The sequence below is a fragment of the Gopherus evgoodei genome, chromosome 19 (genome assembly GCF_007399415.2).
Source record: "Gopherus evgoodei ecotype Sinaloan lineage chromosome 19, rGopEvg1_v1.p, whole genome shotgun sequence".
Classification (NCBI taxonomy): domain Eukaryota; kingdom Metazoa; phylum Chordata; order Testudines; family Testudinidae; genus Gopherus; species Gopherus evgoodei.
The window spans coordinates 20886730-20907278 of record NC_044340.1 but is presented as its reverse complement, the minus strand read 5'-3'; the positions used below and the strand labels follow the sequence as shown (position 1 = coordinate 20907278).

The window sequence follows — 20549 nt, the reverse complement described above, 5'->3', positions numbered from 1 at the left end:
TTGATCTGGGTTCCTGCCTTGTATCAGGCTCCCATTGCTAGCAGCCCCATGCAATCACCGGGCTGTGTCGGTCTGCGCAGGGGGGAGGCGAAGGGGAAGCCAGAGGAATTGTTTTCCTCTGCATTCATTATAGATGCATGAAGATTATTTCCCCCCTGCCTTTTTGGAGTCTGTTCGTCTGGCTGCTTCAGCACTGCCTGGTGGCTGGGGTGGGTTGCAATTTCCGATAGTCTGCTCTGAGCCCAAACCAAGGGCTAGGGAGCTCTTAGGGTGTGTCTACCCTGCAACGTAAGCCCCGCTGCAGCAGAACTGAAGTTAACAGACCCTGGGTTTGTTAACCAAGGTCTTGAGCGTCTACACTCTTTTGTAACCCCAGGCTAGGAATTGTTGAACCCTGAGTCCCAACCTGGGATTCCAGGATCTGCAGGCTCAAGTCCAACCACCCATATCCCAGACTTCCTAGCACCCTTCCAAAATGTGGCCACTCTATCCCTTCGTTTGTGGTGCAATGTGGGAAAACTTGCCCAAACTTGAGCATCCAGAGGACACAGAAAGTCGGCTTGTGGGATTCCCAGAACACGAGTCATGAGGGGCTGCATCTACACTGCAAAGCAATAAGGCTTGAACCCAGGGTCCTGGTTTGACTCAGGGTTTGACCCTCCATCCCTGTGGGGACCTGGGATCTGAGCCTTGGGTTAGTGTGATTTGTGTGTAGATGGAAGGAGGGGTTAGGCTCGAGCCTGAGTTGAAACTGCTGTGTAGACAAACCCTTAGTCTAAAACAGTGGGCTAGGGCTCTGGAGGCCTGGGTTCTCTGAAGGACTCTGCCTCTGACTGGCTGCGCAACATTGGGCAAGTAACTTGGAACCAGATTGTCCCGTGAATTTGGAGCATGTGCAGCATGCTGGGTAACTGCACATTACATTGGCTAACTTGTACTTTGCACAGGCAGTTAATGCAACACCTTCCATGGTGTTACCCAGAGGCTCTGCAAATCTAGCTCCTTAGCCCTCCCTGCCTCAGTGTATCCATCTGTACAATGGGACTGAGATTCACCTACCTTCGGACGGGCGGGATTGAGGCCTGCTTGATGATTGGATGCAGAGATTCAGAGCACAATAGACGTGCCCAGCCAGGGCTTCTTTGACCAGCCCGTTCTCACCTGCCACCATGTTGCATCCCTCTTGGAGAGGAGAAACAGGTTGTGCTCTGTCCCTGGCTCCCTCTAGATCTTGAGCGCTAACAGCCCCTGCTCCTCTCCCCCTGCAGGCTTTGTGCTGCAGTACTCGGTGGACAACAGCGAGGAGTGGAAGGACGTGTTCATCAGCTCCAGCGAGCGTGCGTTCCAGCTGGACAGCCTCAAGTGCGGCACATGGTACAAGGTGAAGCTGGCAGCTAAGAACAGCGTGGGGGCCGGCCGGATCAGTGAGATCATCGAGGCCAAGACACACGGCAGAGGTAACCCACCAGGGGCTACCCAGCCACTCGGAATTGGTCTGTCTGCTGGCCTGATGCCGGCAGAACGGCGTGTACGTCTCGGGCCGCCTGCGCTGGTTCCCCTCTGTAAGGCAGTCCTTAGCTCCTGGTGAGGGAGGGAGGGAGGAAGTAGTCGGCCCCTCATTCAGCACAGCGCTATGGGCCGGGTGCATCAGCACGGGCCGCTGCTGGAGGCAGAAAACAGGACACGGGCTGACGAGCTGGTTCTAGTTTGTCGGTAGGGCAAGGCGAAGGGATTCCCGTTTGCCTCTGCCCTGGATGCTGCTGTTCCTGAGCTGCTGGCCACTCCCAGGGCATCCTGGAGCAGCTGATACTCTGACACGCACTCACCAGGGCCTCCCCCAGCCCAGCGAGGAAGGGTCCTGAGGCAACTTGCTCTGCACTGTTCCGTGCCACTGCCCAGGCCCTAGCATGGCCAGGGGCCTCGCAAGCCTGGTGCAGAGATTCACCAGCTGCATTTCTTTTCCCTTTCAGATTTTACATTTGACCTACCCATTGTGGGGTCAGGTGTTGATGCTTTAGCCCCTCCCCATCCTCCCGCCATACTGCCACGCACCCTGCCTTCTTCCCCGGTTTGCTCCAGTGCAGTTTGCTGAGCTGCAGTATTGGGAAGACAAGGAGGAGTGACAGAAGCATGATCTTGTGGGGTGTGGATGATGCTGGGTCCATGGTTAGGAGTCCAGAGAGGGTCCAGTGAGGCCCGTGCTGTCTTCTTGCCAGGATCGAGCGAGATAGACTGGTGGTCAGAATAGGAGAAGCAGGAAAACTCCTGCCCCAGTCTGTTACTGCAGAGTTATTTGGTTTTGTAAGGTTGCTGCAAGGCCACCAATTGACTCCTCTATGCAGCCGTCAGTGTCCTTTTCTTTGCTGAAATGAGAAACTCCCAGGAGGCGTTTAGAATCTTCTTCTGTAATGTGTGGTGCAAGGTGCAGGAGGTCAGTTTATTGGCCTCATGTCCTTGACAAGAGTCCTGTTAAAAGTTGGCCCTGGCCTCATACGGAAGAGCTTACTGCTGGCTGTGACCGATGGTAAAAGAACTCCACCGTCCTGTCATCGTTAGCTAAGATGCTGTCGCAACTGGCTGTGACCAGAAGTAGAATTTTTTCCCCTAGCTGCCCAGGCAGTGACCTCAGCAGGCGTGTATTATGGAGACACAGGTTCTGCTCCTCCAATTCAGTTACCAAACCCTATTTCCAGCAGCCCAGCCATAAAACCCCTGCAGGAGGGAACCTGAGCAGCAAAGCTCCTGACTGGGTGACGTGGCAGGAGGGGCCCTTTGCTTCTTCTCGCTTGCTGGGCATTTACCAGCGTCTGGGCAGGCGGCTTTGTGCTTGGGAGCTCTGTCACCGGCTTCGCTTTGCAGCATGAACTGTGGCCACCGGGCAGACGCTGGGTTGGAAGGGATTGAGTGAGCTGAGTGTTGCTGGCAGGATGGGGATGGGGTAAGAGCCAGCTCCCATTGAAGGCTGGACTGAGACCCACCACCGAACTGCTTCAGATGTAGCCAAGTGAGCAGAGGCCGTGGTGACGGGGCAGATGGAAAGCTTGCCCTGTAAGAGCCGCCCCCTCCCAGGCCCTCATGGCATGTCCTTTTCCACAGAGCCCTCCTTCAGCAAGGACCAGCACCTCTTCACCCACATTAATTCTACGCACGCCAGGCTGAACCTGCAGGGCTGGAGCAGCGGGGGCTGCCCCATCATGGCCATTGTCTTGGAGTACCGGCCCAAGGGCAACTGGGTCTGGCAGAGCCTCAAGACCAACAACTCAAACGAGGTCTTCCTGACGGAGCTGCGCGAGGCCACCTGGTACGAGCTGCGGATGAAGGCCTGCAACAGCGCTGGCTGCGGCAACGAGACCACCCAGTTCGCCACGCTGGACTATGACGGCAGTAAGAGCTGACGCAGCACGGCGAGTGGCCTGGTTCTGGGGGGCTGGCCACAGGGCATAGCGTGCTTTAGGGGGCCAGGGGATGTGGTGCGGGTTAGGCGGCTGGGGTGGGCCAGCAGTAGGATTCCCACACAGGCGTCATGTTACACCTTGTGACAGCGGCATGGCATTAGGGGGATTGTCTCTCTTGCTCAGCTTTTTGCTGCTGCCTGTGGCCTGGCTGAGCCACTCATCTGAACGCCAGGCAGCTGCAGCATCCAGAATCTGCTGCTTCTGTGGTGCTGTCCACCCCACCTTCCTCACTTCCTAGCCAGGCCCTCCGTGTAGCTGTCACTAGCCTTCCTCCTGCCCCTCACCCTCCTCTGCCCACAGCTGGGATCACGTGAGGCTCTGGCACCTGGCCCGGAGCTGGGATGGGAGCACGAGCAGTGAGATTTGCCCAAAGTAGGTTAGAGAGACGAGCTGCACAGAGCTCTTCTTCAGGCCTCTGTGTAGTTCGAAAGCTCGTCTCTCTCACCAGCAAAAGCCGGTCCAGTGAAAGACACACGCACGCACATGCACACACACCGTCTTTCTGCTATCCTGGGAGTGACATGGCTACCAGCACACCCTGAACTTGATTAGGCTGATGGGGAGAGGAGTACAGAAGAAAGCCATCTCTCCAAACCCCAAAGACAGCGTATGCTGGAGCCTCCCTGCTAAGTGCCTTCCTGGCTCACCACAGGCCTGTCCTAACTAGAGACTTCTCCAGGTCTTTCTCATGCCTTATTACTATGTACACGTTAGCTCTGGCACCTAGCTCTCCCAGCTCGCGGGTTGGGTTTTAAACACCCCAACAGCCTGATCTTTGTGACCCAGTGCAATCTCTGTGGAGTCCGTGCCAGCTGGCGTCTGACCCTGCACGGCAGTGCTGTAGCAGCCATAGCTCCATTACCATCCACAGTCTAGGCTCCTTCCTCTCGGAAGGGGATTTAATTAGCACTTAGTTAGCTGTCCTTTCTGAGAGCCTGCTTCCCAGCCCAGGTAGACAGACATGCACTTGCTGTGCTTGAAGTAAGTAGCATGTGGAAAACAGCAGTATGGCCACGTTGGCGCAGGTTAGCCATCCTAGTACAATCCTGCCTGACCATGGGTGCAGAGTCAGGCAGCTACCCAGCCACTGCAGCCACCCTCCTGTTATCGCAGCACTAGCTCAAGCATAGCTAGCACCTGTCTGCCTCCTCACGCTGGGAAGCAAACACCCAGCTGCCCTGTAGACATACCCCATTGCCCCTTCAGTCCTTGGCATCCCTGCGCAGGCTGTCCGCAGTGGTTTCGTTTTGTGATGCAGACACCCGGGAACTGGAGTGACACCCCACCCCTTCCCACACCTCCTCCCTCACTTATTGTCCAAAGAACATTGAGAAATGTCCTGGTAATAGCCACTGGAGAACCAGCTATCATCCTTGCTGCTCCCCCGCTTTGGTTCCTGTCTTCCCCTGCCCCTCCTCCCACTCCCTGCAAAGATTGCAGGGGCCAGTATCACTATCCCTATTGCACACATGGGGAAACTGAGGCACAGAGCAGGGACCTGACTTGCACAGGGAGGGAGTCAGTAGCAAAACCAGGAAATGAACCTTGGAGTCCTGGTTTCCAGTCCCTTGCTGTAACCGTTAGACGCTCATCCCTTTAGTAGTCAGCCTGTAGGGGTTCTCGCAGTAAAGCAAACCCCTCTAAGTGTCACACCTGCTTTATTTCTTTATCTTTCACAAGGGCAGCTCAGGTGCCAGGTGGGATTGTTCCAATTACACAAAGGCCAGAAATCTGTGCCAGCCCCTTCCTGAGCAGCCCCCGAGCCAGGCAGTGCCAGCTGTCGGCAGGGAGTGTGAGACCAGAGTTTTGGTAGGGTTGGTGTGTTCTTGTGACAGATGCTTCTGCTCAGAACCTGGTCACATGTTCATTCTCCAGGGAGACTGCACGTGCCTCGTTTTTATCAGTGGACTGAGAGGGAGATGGAGATGACACAGGGAAGGTGTGCCTGTTACCTGACTGAGTACCCCGCCCCTACTCCCCTGTCTGCAAAGCCCACACCATCCAGCAGAGAAATGAAATTTGCATGCAGTCTTCTCTGGGGAGCAACAATGCATCCCAGTTGCCCCACATCCCCACCTCCAAGCACTGACGTCCTCAGGAGGTTACCATGGTCAGTGGCTGTGGCAAAGACTCTGTGCCAGATAAACTCTGTGGTGGGTCAGATCAGAGTGCTTTACAGCACACGGCTATGCGTTAGGAACATGAATCCTGGTGGGGGGGAGCTGGTGGCTAAGGCCAGGACACCTCTTAGCTGCCATTTCTGGGACTTGCAGTTGCACATGCTCTCATGTATCATGTGTTTACTCAGCGTGGGTTCCCATGACTGGCTGTAAGAAGGGCTTGGTGAATCTCTGTAGCCCTGTGGCTTGGGTGGGGTGAGCCCCCAAGAGCCCAGCTCTGAGGGTAGGTCTGTGCTGCAGCTGGAGGAGAGGCACTCAGCGCGGGTAGGTGCACCTGCCAAAGCTTGAATCTGGCTAGAGGGGCTAAAAATGGGAGTGAGTACGCACCCAGAGCTCTGAGTAGCTTCTACAATCAATTCTGGGGTCCAGGCCATGCTACCTAGATGAACACTCGTGTGGGTACACCTCCATGAGCTGTGTCACGCCTCCCGCTGCAGTGCAGATGTTGGGTGGGTCTGCACAGGTGAGCCAGAAACACCCTCATCTAAACACACTTACCACCAGCCTTGGCTGCCGGTACCATGAGCCCAGCTTGCCTCTTGGGTTCCCAGGGTGGCTGAAGGCAGAGAGAGAGAGTGTGTTGATTATTACTAGACAGTATTTGGTCCTGCCATGAGGGCAGGGGACTGGACTGGATGACCTCTCGAGGTCCCTTCCAGTCCTAGAGTCTATGAGTGGGCATCCCAGACCTCTCCCTCTGCCCCGACATCCCTCTGAAGCCGCTTTGCAGTTGGGCGGAAGGTGTTGTCCGCAGGCCAGCCCGGCCTCGGCTCTGCTCAGCTCCGAGCTGAGGTCCGACATGTGGCTCTCTCCTAGGTACCATACCCCCAATCAAATCTGCTCAGGGGGAGGGGGACGACGTGAAGAAGCTTTTCACCATCGCCTGCCCTGTGATCCTGGCCACGCTTGGGGTGGCCCTGCTCTTCATCATCCGGAAGAAGAGGAAGGAGAAGCGTCTGAAGAGATTGAGAGGTGAGGTGTGAGCCCGGCTTCCTATGAGGTGGCGGGTTTAGCTTCACTTGCTTTAGAAGAAAACTGCAGCCATGCCAGACTTCTGAGTGAGTCTGTCTCCTCCGTCATTAGATGCACTGATTAAATATCTGCTGGTCAGGAGGCTGTGTATTGATTGCATCGGGCAGGGCAGGACTGAGAGATTCAGGCTTGCAGCTGGAAAGCACGTTGGGAACCTGTGAGTTACGCCGTCATGAAAACACTAGTTCCTCCACTGGGTTAATGTAGAGCTGCTCAGGCCAGCAGGTAAGGGAGGGTGCCCCATTGTCTAGAAATGATAGAACCAGAGTCATGCACACCAATTCCCAAGAGGCAAGCAAATTCTGACAGACAGGTTCTGCATTGTGAATAGAGGGAAGGACAATTCAGCAGCAGGATCTCCATGAGATGCAGGCTCTGCTCCCTCCCCTGAGGGACTGAACCCCAGGCAAGTGTTCATAGGAAGTGATCGGGAAGTTCTTCGAGTGCTTGCTCATATCCAGTAGGTGTGTGCGCGCCGTGTGCACATTCGTCGGAAGATTTTTACCCTAGCAACACTCGGTGGGTCGGCTGGGCCCCCCCCGGCGTGGCGCCGCTATGGCATCAAATATATACCCCTGCCGACCTGTCCGCTCCTCAGTTCCTTCTTACCGCCCGTGTCGGTCGTTGGAACAGTGGAGCGTGGCTTAGCTGATCTCCACCTCCCTAGCTTTTCGCTCGTTCTAATACTTACTGTGTATATAGTTTATTTTCTGTAGTTCTAGTTAATAGATTTTTGTAAACGTAGTTAGTGTAGTTAGTGTATATAGTTCAGAGGGTCGGGGATTAGCCCTTTCCCTCTCCCGGTGCCCAGGCCCATGCCTGGCTCACCGGGTTTCAAACCGTGCTTGGCCTGCCACCAGCCGATGCCCATGGGAGACCCCCACGACTCTTGCCTCAAGTGCTTGGGGGAATCCCACCTTGCAGACAAGTGCTGGATCTGCAAATCGTTCAAGCCGCGGACGAAAAAGGAGCGGGACTTTCACCTTAAGCAGCTCCTAATGGAGGCAGCCCTCACTCCTCCACCTTCGGCACCGCCTGCCGGACAGTCCATGCTGGGGAGAAGTGCCTCATCGGCATCGGAGAGCGCCGGCACCGCGAAGACAGCTCGGCACCAACCGTCACGGGCACAGAAACCGGCCTGGCACCGCTCCCTCTCCCCACATGCCAAGAAGCTTAAAGCTCCTGCGGCCCCACTATCTGCACCGCAGTCTGAGTAGCAATCTAAGTCGAGCCGCCCGGCAGCACCAACTGCCGCGGCGCCGACAACCTCCGCACCGTTGATTCCGGCAGTGCAAGAGCCGTCAAGTCCGGTGCGTGACAGCTCCCTGGCACATGCCTCGGTAGAGCTTCTCGTTCCCATTATGCCAGAGACATTTGCTACGGCGAGGGAACTTATTGCCTTAACGGAGCCCGCTCTGTCTCAACCCCCGGTACCACCGGTGCGGGTTATTCAATCGACAGGCAAGCAGGCCATGGTAAGACCGCCTTCCATCGGCACCTCAGGCAGACAGCACTCAAGATCGAGATCTCGCCATCGCTCCAGATCCAGGCGCCGCTCGCAGTCCCGGTATCAATCTCCTGCCTGGTACCGGTCGCACTTGTGGCACCACTCGAGGTCCCGCTCTCCGGACCGTTATTCCAGGCACCGGTCCAGCTCCCGGCACCGTTCGCACTGCAGCCGCTCTCATCACAGAGCGCCCAGATCCCGGTCGACCTCCCGGCACCGCGCCGGTCACAGGTCCCGATCACGCTCTTGGTACCGATACGGATCCCGGTACTGCTCCCAGGTGCGGCATGACATTCGGTACCCTAGAGACAGGACTTACCCTCAAACAGCCTCCGCTCCGCCATGGCCACCGAGGCACACGTCTGAGTCATCGCACGCGGATAGTGCTGCCTATCCTGATTCAGAGGCACATAGCTGGGTTCTCCATGAGGCTCAAGATCCAGACCAAGATCCTCATCAGTGGTCCTTTTGGACGCCTTGAGCATATCACCAGGCCCAAGGCGAGCCCACGGTACCATCACGTTCCACCGTGTCGGAACATCGCACACCAGAGGCCACTGTTAGCTGCCCCCCTCCAGCAGGTACAGATAACTCCCCTCAGGTAGCAGATCATCAGGCCCTCCCGGACCCTGACATACCTCCGGATCAAGAGTCCTTCCAGGAACCACTGGTACCGGGCCTGTCATCGTCCTCTTTGCCCGATGAGACAGTGGCCGGTACATCCTCCTCGGGCCCGCCCCCTATCGACCTCCGAGCTCACCAGGATCTTTTGTGGTGAGTCACCTTAAATATCAATCTCCAGGTGGAGGAGGTCCCTGAGGTTGAGGATCTGGTGATAGACATACTGTCGGCGGATGCCCCAACCCGTGTAGCTTTGCCGTTTATATGCTCTATCCAAGCCAAAGCGGACACAATCTGGCAATCCCCGGCATCTATCCCTCCTATGGCCAGAGGGGTGGAAAGAAAGTATATGGTACCCTCCAAAGGATATGAATACCTATATACCCATCCTCCTCCATGCTCCCTGGTGGTTCAATCCGTCAATGAGCGAGATCGCCATGGCCAGCAAGCCCCAGCCCCAAAATCACGGGAGGCTAGGCAGATGGACCTGTTGGGATGTAAAGTCTACTCTGCACGGGGCTTCCAACTCAGTGTGGCGAACCAACAGGCCCTGCTCAGCAGATATAACTATAACACCTGGCAGTCGGTGGGTAAGTTCACTTGAGCTGGTCCCACCAGACTCCCGCCAGGAATTCCAAGCCCTTCTCGAGGAAGGAAAGAAGGTGGCGCGAACGTCCCTGCAGGCCTCCCTCGACGCTGTGGATTCGGCGGCCAGAACCGTGGCCTCAGGAATTACTATGAGGAGAATCTCGTGGCTGCAAGTGTCAGGTCTTCCTCCTGAACTGCAACACACCATCCAGGACCTGCCGTTCGAAGGCCAGGGCCTTTTCTCCCAGAAAATGGACCCCAGGCTACAGAGTCTTAAAGACAATCGGGTGATCATGCGTTCCCTTGGGATGCACAGCCCACAGACCCAGCGCAGGTCCTTCTGTAGCCAACTCCAGCGCCCTTACCCCCCGCCCAGACCGTGTCAAGACTTTGGCAGGAGGCGCGGTCGCGGGAACTGCAGGTGACAATCTGGGTCCCAAGGCGGACACAATACCGGTCCCACCAAACCAGCGCCAGGCCCAAAAGCGAACTTTTGGAGGTGCGCCCAAGAGCAGAACACCAGTCCTTTCCCAGGATCCCCTTCAGTTTTCCAACCACCTTTCCTCCTTCCTCCCTGCGTGGTCCCAGTTAACTTTGGATCGCTGGGTCCTACGCACGGAGGAATTTGGATACCATCTCCAATTTATTTTGCCCCCTCCCTCTCACCCCTCCGTCCCTCCCCATCCCTCATCAGGGACCCCTCTCACAAGCAATTCCTCTGGCAAGAGGTTTGCACGTTCCTCTCGATTGGAGCTATAGAGGAGGTACCGGAGGAATTAAGGGGCAGGGGATTTTACTCCCGATATTTCCTAATCCCCAAAGCAAAGGGAGGTCTTCGACCCATCCTGGACCTGTGAGGACTCAACATGTTTCTGAAGAAGTTGAAGTTCCACATGGTATCCCTGGGGACCATTATCCCTTCCTTGGATCCCGGAGACTGGTACGCTGCTCTCGACATGAAGGACGCATATTTCCATATCGCTATTTACCCCCCGCACAGACGGTACCTACGTTTTACGGTGCACTGCCAACATTTCCAGTTTGCGGTCCTTCTGTTTGGCCTCTCCACGGCTCCTCGTGTCTTTACAAAGTGCATGGCGGTAGTGGCCGCCTCCCTCCGTCGTCGGCAAATACATGTGTTTCCTAGATGTTAAGCTAGATGACTGGCTTATTCGAGGGACCTCCAAGGCCCAGGTCACCCGGCACGTAGCCATCGTCACGGACCTATTCGAGAGACGGGGCCTGATGATCAGTCGAGAGAAATCCACTCTCGTACCCACTCAAAGAATAGAATTCATTGGGGCCATTCTGGACTCCAAACTCGCAAGAGCCTGCCTGCCACCACCCCGGTTTCAGGCACTAGTCCCCGTTATAAAAAGCTTCCAAACCTTTCCGACGACCTCGGCTTGCACCTGTCTGAGCCTCCTTGGTCACATGGCGGCATGTACCTTTGTAACCAAGCACGCAAAACTATGCATGCGTCCCCTTCAAACCTGGCTCGCCTCAGTGTACCGTCCAGCCAGAGATACCATAGACATGGCGGTCACCATTCCTCAGAGCATCTTAGACTCCCTCAGCTGGTGGCTAACACCCTCCCTGGTTTGTGCGGGACTGCCGTTCCATCCGAGGCAGCCCTCGGTGTCCCTAATGACGGACGCGTCATCTCTCGGCTGGGGAGCTCATCTAGACCATTGTCGCACGCAATGCCTCTGGTCACCTCAAGAGGTAGCATTGCACATAAATGTCCGGGAGCTGAGAGCAGTCTGCCTGGCGTGCCAGACATTCCAGGAACACCTGCAAGGTCATTGTGTTTTGGTGCTTACAGACAACACAATGGCCATGCACTACATCAACAAGCAGGGTTGGACTCGATCCTCCCCCCTTTGTCAGGAGTTGATCCAATTGTGGGAATTTTGCATAGTCCACTCAATAGACCTCCTCCCGGGAGTTCAGAACACCCTGGCAGACCATCTCAGCAGATCCTTTTGGTCTCACGAGTGGTCGCTTCGCCTGGACGTCCTATATTCCATCTTCCAGAAGTGGGGCTTTCCCCACATAGACCTCTTCGCTTGCCGCGACAACAGGAAGTGCCAGAAGTTCTGCTCCTTCCAAGGTCTAGCCCCGGGCTCGATATCGGACGCCTTCCTAATCTCATGGAAGGACCAGCTGCTGTACGCCTTTCCACCCTTCCCACTGGTGCACAAGGTTCTTTTAAAGCTCCGCAGGGACAGGGCTCGTCTGATCCTGATCACCCCTGCGTGGCCCCGACAGCACTGGTACACCACGTTGCTGGACTACTCGATAGCCAACCCAATCCCTCTGCCCCCGCATCAGGATCTTATAACGCAGGACCACAGCAGGCTTCACCACCCGGACCTGCAATCCCTCCATCTCACAGCGTGGTTCCTGCATGGTTAACCCAGTTGAAGTTACGTTGCTCTGCCCCAGTGCAAGAAGTACTCCTGGGCAGCAGGAAACCTTCCACTCGATCTAGGTACTTGGCCAAGTGGAAGTGTTTTTCTTGCTGGTGTCAAGCACAAAACACATCACCCACGGAGGTTCCCATCCCCACTATATTGGACTACCTCTGGTACCTTAAACAGCAAGGCCTCGCTATCTCATCATTGCGAGTGCACTTGGTGTCTATTTCTACTTTCCACCCCGGAGAAGGTACTTACTCTGCCTTCTCCCACCCTATGGTCTCAAGGTTCCTCAAAGGTTTGGAGCGTCTATACCCCCTAGTACGACGCCCTGCCCCTTCCTGGGACCTCAGCTTGGTCCTGATGAGACTTATGACTCCTCCATTCGAGCCACTGGCGACTTGCTTGCTCCTGTATTTGTCGTGGAAAACAGCCTTCCTTATAGCCATCACGTTGGCTAGGAGAGTCTCTGAGCTTCGGGCTCTGATGGCGGACCCGCCATACACGGTGTTCCACAAAGACAAGGTGCAGTTACATCCACATCCAGTGTTCCTCCCTAAAGAAGCCTCAGCCTTCCATCTCAACCAGGACATATTCCTTCCGGACTTCTTTCCAAAACCGCATACATCTCATAGAGAACAGCAGTTGCATTCCCTCAACGTCCGTAGGGCACTCGCCTTCTACATTGACCGGACGAGACCCTTCCGCAAAATGCCCCAACTTTTTGTGGCAGTGGCAGATCGGATGAAAGGCCTATCCATCTCTTCTCAGAGAATTTCGTCATGGGTAATGGCGTGCATCTGTACTTGCTATGACCTAGCTCATGCCTCTCCGGGGCATATTACCACCCATTCCACCAGGGCTCAGGCCTCTTCGGCTGCCTTCCTAGCTTGAGTTCCCATCCAGGAGATATGCTGAGCAGCTACGTGGTCTTCAGTGCATACCTTCACTTCCCATTATGCCCTGGTGCAACAATCCAGAGAGGACGCAGCCTTCGGCTCTGCGGTTCTACACGCTGCAGTATCTCACTCTGACCTCACTGCCTAGGTAAGGCTTGGGATTCACCTACTTGGAATGGATGTGAGCAAGCACTCGAAGAAGAAAAGACGGTTACTCACCTTTGTAACTGTTGTTCTTCGAGATGTGTTGCTCATAGCCATTCCAAAACCCGCCCTCCTTCCCCACCGTCGGAGTAGCTGGCAAGAAGGAACTGAGGAGCGGACGGGTCGGCAGGGGTATATATTCGGTGCCATAGCGGCACCACGCCAGGGGGCGCCCAGCCGACCCACCGAGTGTTGCTAGGGTAAAAATCTTCCGACGGACGTGCACGCGGCATGCACACACCTACTTGGAATGGATATGAGCAACACATCTCGAAGAACAACAGTTACAAAGGTGAGTAACTGTCTTTTCCTTTGTTGTTCAGCTAAATATTTAGGCTGAGATTTTTCTGTGTGACTCGTGATTCTGGGAGCTGGCTGCAGATGCCACGAAGAGGCACCATTCACGGAAGGGTGCTCAGACCCCTCCCAAATCACTAGTCACTGTGGACTGTCTTGGCCATCATTTCTTGTACTGTCTTGCGTCTGTGCCGTGCTGCGCTACGCACTGAATGGAGGTAGAATGCGAGTTGGCCCTGAAGTGCATGGCTGAGCCACAGCAGGTTGGGAGGAAGGGATTTAACAGGCAGGCAGGCAGAGTGAACAAGGTAGGCTCGGGAAGCATCTGGTAGTTGCATGAGCTTTGTTAATATTTTGGGTGGATTTGTTGGGAAGTGATTAGTTGACACTAATGAGTGTTAGGTCTCGCTGGAGTTTCCTGGAAGGCAGGCCTTGCAGTTCTGTAATGGCATACGCTACCTGTGATGGTTGCAGTTAAACACCTTAGAGGGTTTGACCATGGACAGCCATGTTCCCAAGTGTCCTTTGTAACTTACATCTGCAGCTTAGCATATGGTGGGGCGGGAGAGAGACTTGGACAGGGTTCCCTGCCCTTTTCCCCACCCAGTCCCCAGAGCATAGACAGCTGCTTAATGAAACAGAAAACTTTGATGGATTAAACATATCGCAACAGTTAATAGGAGACAATAGATTTCTAGCGGAAAGCAGTAAGTATGGGCAACAGTCCTGCAAAGGCGGGGGAGATGGTCTTTGAGAGAAGAATCTGTGAGCTGCTCTGCCGTGCCAGTGCGGGGTATGAGAGAAGTAGACAGACAGACAAAGTGCCCCCACGAGTTCTTGAAGCTCTAAAGTCTGTGATCATCCATTTCAGTGTAGATCCTGGAGGCTCTCTTGGGTGTTGGATTGTGTTGCTCTTTAAAAGCATGCACTGAACAAAGCTACATTTTGGTAGGATGGGTGAGGCCAAGAGCTTCATTGACTGGAAGGATTTAAAAAACAAAATAGCAAACTAGTTTGTTCAGATACTTCAAAAATAACGGTGCCTATTATAGTAGTTGGATGTAGTTTGATGGCAAGATACTGTGATAGGACACATCTTACACTAGAATTAATGTTGATAGTATCTGTGCACATCATGGACCCTCCTGCCTAGCATATCGCACAGGCGGCCGTTCTAGAAACTTGCCTTCTCACAGATGGACACGCCCCAGCCCATGCATCAGTGTGCAGTGGGAACAGAGTCCATCCTCTGGCCTTTTCGTGGCTCTCTTACAAATGTCTCTTGCTTTTGTATTGCAGATGCAAAGAGCTTGGCAGAAATGCTAATAAGGTGGGTGAGCAGTGCCTTGTTTTCCAGCGTAAGACCCTGTCTCACTTTCCAGTGTAGTTCATGGCACCAGAGCGCACCCTCAGCGTGTGTCTACATATGCTGCAGTCACACCTCCCACTTGCAGTGTAGACAGACCCACAGTGACCAGGGGTGTCACTTCCAAGCCTCCCTTTCTAATGCAGCTTGAAAGCAGGTGTAGCCAGTGGCTTTTCTCAGGCTACAGCTGGCCCCCCTATTCTGACAGCAGATGAATGTTGGGTGAGAAGAAGCTGAGTGGTGTGGTCCACCAGATGGGGGTGTCTGAATCCCTCTCTGGGAGTCTGGGATCGTACCCAGCATTGAATCTGCAGGTGAGAGGCTGCCCTGAGGAAGAGGGGATAGAGGTGGTGACCTGACAGGCGCAGAGGCCCAGCGCTGTGTGACTCGCTCAGAGTCCTGCCTGCTCATTTGGGGTAGAGCGAGCACACGGCGCTGCAGGGGTTGGATCCCTAGGATGATGGAGCACAGGGAAAAGACCCTATTTTACCCACTAACTGGGGCTTTGAGGGCTTCATAACACTGAGTATCTCGCAGTGACAGCAGTGGGTCTGGTGCATCACTTTCTGCTTGTCTTTCAAAGCATGGCAGAGTGACTACCAATACATGGCAGGTATTGTAATGTGAGGGGGTGGCGACTTGTTCTTCATCCACAGCCCTTTTGTGTGGTGTCCCCCCTCCTCCCCCCAGCAGAAAGAAAGGGGTTGTAGACCTGGTTGTCAGTAAGGCGTGTTCAGTCAGCGAAGTGGAGGCTCTGCTATATTCACTGGCTTCTCTTTTCTCTGCAGCAAGAATAACCGGAGCTTTGACACCCCAGTGAAAGGGCCCCCCCAGGGGCCCCGGCTGCACATCGATATTCCTCGTGTCCAGCTGCTCATTGAGGATAAGGAGGGCATCAAGCAGCTGGGTAAGTGGGGCTCTTGCTCAGATGTAATGGCACTCGGCCTTATTACTGTTTAAAGGAAAGGATTGCTGAGCAAACCCTCCGTCTGCCAACCCTTTCCTGCTGAAGGCCACGGGTGCACCTTACCACTAGCCCCACAGACTCCTGGCTGGGTCCAGTTGGCATGTTGCAGGCCGGGGGACACTCCTGCTCATACACCAGAGATGAGGGCAGCTGCAGCAAGCACTGTGAGATGGAACAGGCATGGCCATACATTGAGAGAACCCACAGAAGGGCCCTAGGGGAAGAGAATCTTTCCCCTGCCACACTTCTGGCCAGGGAAATACTATTCCCAGGTTGATACCTGCCTGCCCTGGCTTCTGAGTGCCAGCTCCCCATGCCAAGAGCCCACCCTGGCCAGGGCATGTAGTTTCCCTTAGCACTGGAAGGTCTTCCCTGCCCTGCCATCCCTCACCCCCTTGTATTTATTCCATTTTCAGCCATGTTGCCAATACCACCTGGGATCATTCTCACACTCCAGTTCTGGGGGAAACTGGGTTGGAAGCTGAGAGGGGCCCTCAGGACAGAGGCTGGGAGTCCCCTCTGCCATGCCCCCATTTCATACTCAGGAAGGAGGAAGTGCCACTTCCCTGGCCCTGCACCATACAGCACAGGAGGAGCTGTGTGAAGCCCCAGCTCTTTTTTGTGTGTATTGAGCCTGACATGGGTGGAGGAAGGTCCCCTCAAGCAGGGAAGCCAGCGATCAATCTGGCAAGGAGTGAGTTAGTTACTGTCAAGTGGGTCAGGACAGCATGGGCTGGTAATGCTGGTTACTTGCAATGGCTGCATCTGTGGAGCTGTCTGAGCTCAGCCCCCAAACTGTCCTCCTTGCAGGGGATGATAAGGCTACAATACCAGTGACAGACACGGAGTTCAGCCAAGCTGTGAATCCCCAGAGCTTCTGCACTGGAGTATCCTTGCACCATCCTGCTCTGATACAGAACACTGGACCCTTGATCGACATGTCTGACATTCGACCTGGAACCAGTAAGTACCCCAGGCTGTGTGACCGATCCCTTTTCCCCAAGAGGCAGAGAGAGGAAACTGACCCAGGCTGTTTGCTGGCTGAGTACCCCAGCCATCGAGCTGAGCATTGTCTCCTCCCAGACCAACCTGGGTGGAGTTAGTTAGGCAGCCTCTGAGTGTGCCTGTTGGATCCAGCCCGGTTGGGCCACGCCTATGTGCCCTGCTTTGAGAATCCTGCTGGGGCTCAGGCATGAGAGGCGCCATGGGGCTTGCCGGAGGTTGCAATAGGTGTGCTCACAGACACTTGGAGAACTATTAGAGCACAAACTTAGGTGTAGCTCGGGGATTGCAGTGGGACCTGGGCACCTCACTTGCTGTATGGCTTGGTGTGATCATTGTTGCACCTGCAAATCCTGTGCGTGGGGCTTGTACTGAGCTCGCTCACCCTTGGCTGTAGCCAGGAGCGGTGCCAGGGTGTTTGATGCCCTAGGCGGAGGTCCTTCTGCACTCCCGGTCTTCAGGGCACTTACTTACTTCAGCGGTGAGTCCTGGAGCGAGTGAAGGACCCGCCGCAGAATTGCCACCAAAGACCCGGAGTGTGGAAGGACGCCCCTGCTGCCGAATTGCCACTGAGGGCTGCAAAATGCCACCTCCCAAATCCTGGTGCCCTAGGCAACCACCAAGGTCGCCTAAATGGAAGTGCCGGCCCTGGCTGTAGCTCACCTTACTGTAGGAACAGGGGGACTCTATACCCTGAAACTGACTCTAGATGCTGTTCTGAGTCTTCATCAGGCAACCCATGCCAGTTGGGCTGTGTTTGCATCTTAGCGCACTTTAAAATGACACACAGGTCCAATGGCAGGAAAGGAAGTGAGTTGTACCTCAGGACCCCCTTCACCATCACCCCAAATTGCAACACGTGTGGGATACATGGGCTCCTACTAGCAAACACACATTTCCACAACACACTGATGGTCTGTGAACTTTAAAAGAAAATGTGCAAAGTGCTCTAAACAGAAATGCTACTGCAGCCGGTGTGTGTCTCAGGTGGCTGTTGGCATTTCTTGTCTTCCTCACAGCAGCACAACTGCATAAAACTAAAGTGAAAATCTACTACCGGTTGGATTACTGGGGGTTGGAGCTTTGAGTAAGTCACATCAGGGAGGGTTAGGGTGAGACGTTCTATGTGAATACTGCCCATTTCCCCTCTAACTTTGTGCCACAGAAAAGTGATTTCTTCCCATGTCAAGAACAAGTGTGAAATACCAGGTGTGGTGTGTGTTATCATCTAACTAAACTAACTAACTGACTGACTGAACTGCACTCTGTCATTTATAAGCCTGCTCCTGTTACTGAACAGGTGGTGCTGCTGCCTGCTCCAGAAGCCATCCTCCCCTTTGTGCAGTGTGGCTATGAGAGCACCTGTGCAACAAATGCAACTGTGAGAGGGATGAGTGCAGCAGCAGCAGGGCACTGAACAAACCTCAGACAGATTCTGAGGGGGAGTGAAAATGTTTCAACTATTTGCAAATTACTGTCAGTCAGTCTAGCTCAAAGGGGTGTTACATTTAGGGATTAGGTAAGAGTGCATGGTTATATATTGTTATTCACAAAAGACCTTCTGCTAAGAGTTATTACTGTTAAGTAAGTAAATAAGGTGCATGGATTGTCTTTGTACTTAGTGATGTGATAAGATAATTACAGTTGCTTTAGACTTGACTTATCTGCTCAGCTGGAGACATAACATCAACACTATATGCTTTGCTTTATAAAGAGGAGGCAGGGAGTCTAAATATATGCATAACTTCCTAAAAATAGCAGACAGTGTCTCTCATCAGTCCATTTTACAAATTCTATCATGTTATACAATTGACTACAGACTCTTGCTCTAATGGAAGACAAATAAAAGCACAGGAAAATGCATGAAATATATCAGCTGGAGCTAAGTAAGTGTTTTCCAAAGTACTATTTTGAGTACTTAGTTGCATTATCAATTGTATTTAGAAGCTTTCTGCCAATTTTCCACTAGTTATGGCTTTTTTGCTGATTGGATGCCCAATAATGTTTAAACATCCATGCTGGTGATGACCACTAGATATGTGCCAAACTAACACATGGTAGCAATCAATCAACTCTTTCTAGCTGATGAGTTACCCCTTAGTGCTCCAGGTGGGTCAGGGCTAGTAAACTAAACTACAGACACTTGTGTCTGTTGGTGTAGCAGTATACACAGACCCACATCTGTGTCTACAGCTGGACATTGGCAAACATGCATGTTCACCCTGTAGACAGGTGGGTCGCAGGGAGACTCAATGTTTGTTTGTCTCATGAGAGCACATCTTTCTCAATTCTCAGAGAACAAATGTGACTTTCTTTGTTGTCTAACTTCTGTGCTTCAGACCCAGTTTCCCGGAAGAGTGTGAAATCTGCGCACAGCACCCGGAACAGGTACTCCAGCCAATGGACTCTCACCAAATGCCAGGCGTCTACTCCTGCACGTACTCTGACATCAGACTGGAGGACTGTGGGATCCCAGCATGGAATTATGGTCACAGAGAGCGACAGCTACAGTGCCAGTTTATCTCAGGACACAGGTGAGTTGGCAGGATGGGGAATGTGGTGGTGGGGATTGCTGCCTGAGGGAAAGGCCAGGTGTGTGGCACATCTAGTGGAACAAGAGAGAAACGGGAGGCAGCACCACTGCTCAGCTATTCACTCCTGGGAGCAGCTTCTGCCCCACCCACCTCCTACCATCTCTCCAGCAGGAAACAGCCGAGTGTATCCACAGAGAGCCTCCTGGCAGCCAGCTTCCGTGCATGTTTTCTTCAGAGTCCAGGCAGAGCATAGTCTGCAGGAGGGTCAATTTGATGTAAATCATCAGTCAAGAAGACTTGATGTAATCATGGATTTCTACCTAAAAGTGCATTTGTGTTTGTTGGTTGTTATAACCTTAGTACATATTCTTCACAGCTCAGAGACAGATGTAGCTATACATTTTTAAGTGAATTATTTAGAAAACTTTTCAGATTCGTTTTACAGCTATATCAGAAAATGATTGATTGATTGATTGGGTATTTTATTTACAAAAGGTAATTGAAGCAGATGATAGTTCACCTTCCAATGACTTCATAAATATCTCTAGTTCAACAGGTTAATCATTAATATTAGGAGGAGAACATCACTGGAAAGATGTTTAAATTCTTTTATTTAACAAACTAACTGTAACAACATGTATTCTGGATTTTTTCTTTTCTTTAACAGCCAACATAATATTTTAATGCAACAAGCATCTATGCTTTTTTTTAGTTTAGCTAAACAGTTAGTCAAACTTTTTAAAAACAAAATTCAATTGATGGTCAGCCAGGTCAACATGAGAAACTTAAAATATTGCTTCTGCAGGTAACTCAGCTGTCTTCATTTTCCTGTTTGTTTGTTCATAATCTGGAAAAGAAAAACAAACTTTTCTATGTATGTATGTATGTCCCAACTTGGAATGAATTAGTCCAAAGGAAGAAAATAAATAGTCTTTCTGCACTGGTAGAAGAAGCTATTGCTGTTAACTGGGAGATGATCACTGCAAGAGTTGCTGAATCCAAGTCCTTAAGTGACTTCCTCCAGTTCACTGGTGTGACTTTCTGTAAAACATACATCAGCAGCCAATGTATCTGTATGTCTGGAATGGTTCACTCTGAACTCTGATGTGTGTTATAGTTGGCACTATGGAGGGATGATTGCTGGATGCCTAGGGCATAGCCAGCTCCTCTTCTTCAGCCGTTAAGGTTTGAGCCTGCTGCCAAGTAAGTATTGAGAATATTTGCAAGAACAGGAGCTGGAGATGGTGCTTGTCTCGTTTGTTTGTTTAATACTTGTGATTTAGCTCTGTTGTGGCATAATTCTCTTATTAAGATTTCACTCAGTTCCTTTCAAATGGCAACAGTGATTTCCCTGCATTTTGTTCAAGGCTGCAGAAATAAATAGGCTTCAGCATGTATTCAACATTTCTCTTAAGGCCAATGTTGTGAACCTTGGCTGTGACTGTGCTATCTAAGTTTTTTATGATTTTGTTCACAA

General features: G+C 52.9%; 1 protein-coding gene across 1 annotated transcript in view; it reads left to right on the top strand.

The window, feature by feature from the left end:
* Positions 1-20549, top strand: part of DSCAML1 (DS cell adhesion molecule like 1) — a 342519-nt gene that overhangs the window by 307454 nt on the left and 14516 nt on the right. The window contains exons 25-31 of the mRNA XM_030538636.1: positions 1269-1457; positions 3097-3384; positions 6452-6607; positions 14503-14533; positions 15358-15476; positions 16347-16499; positions 18878-19072. Of these exons, the coding sequence (XP_030394496.1) occupies positions 1269-1457; positions 3097-3384; positions 6452-6607; positions 14503-14533; positions 15358-15476; positions 16347-16499; positions 18878-19072 (1131 nt within the window). The remainder of the gene's footprint in view (positions 1-1268; positions 1458-3096; positions 3385-6451; positions 6608-14502; positions 14534-15357; positions 15477-16346; positions 16500-18877; positions 19073-20549) is intronic.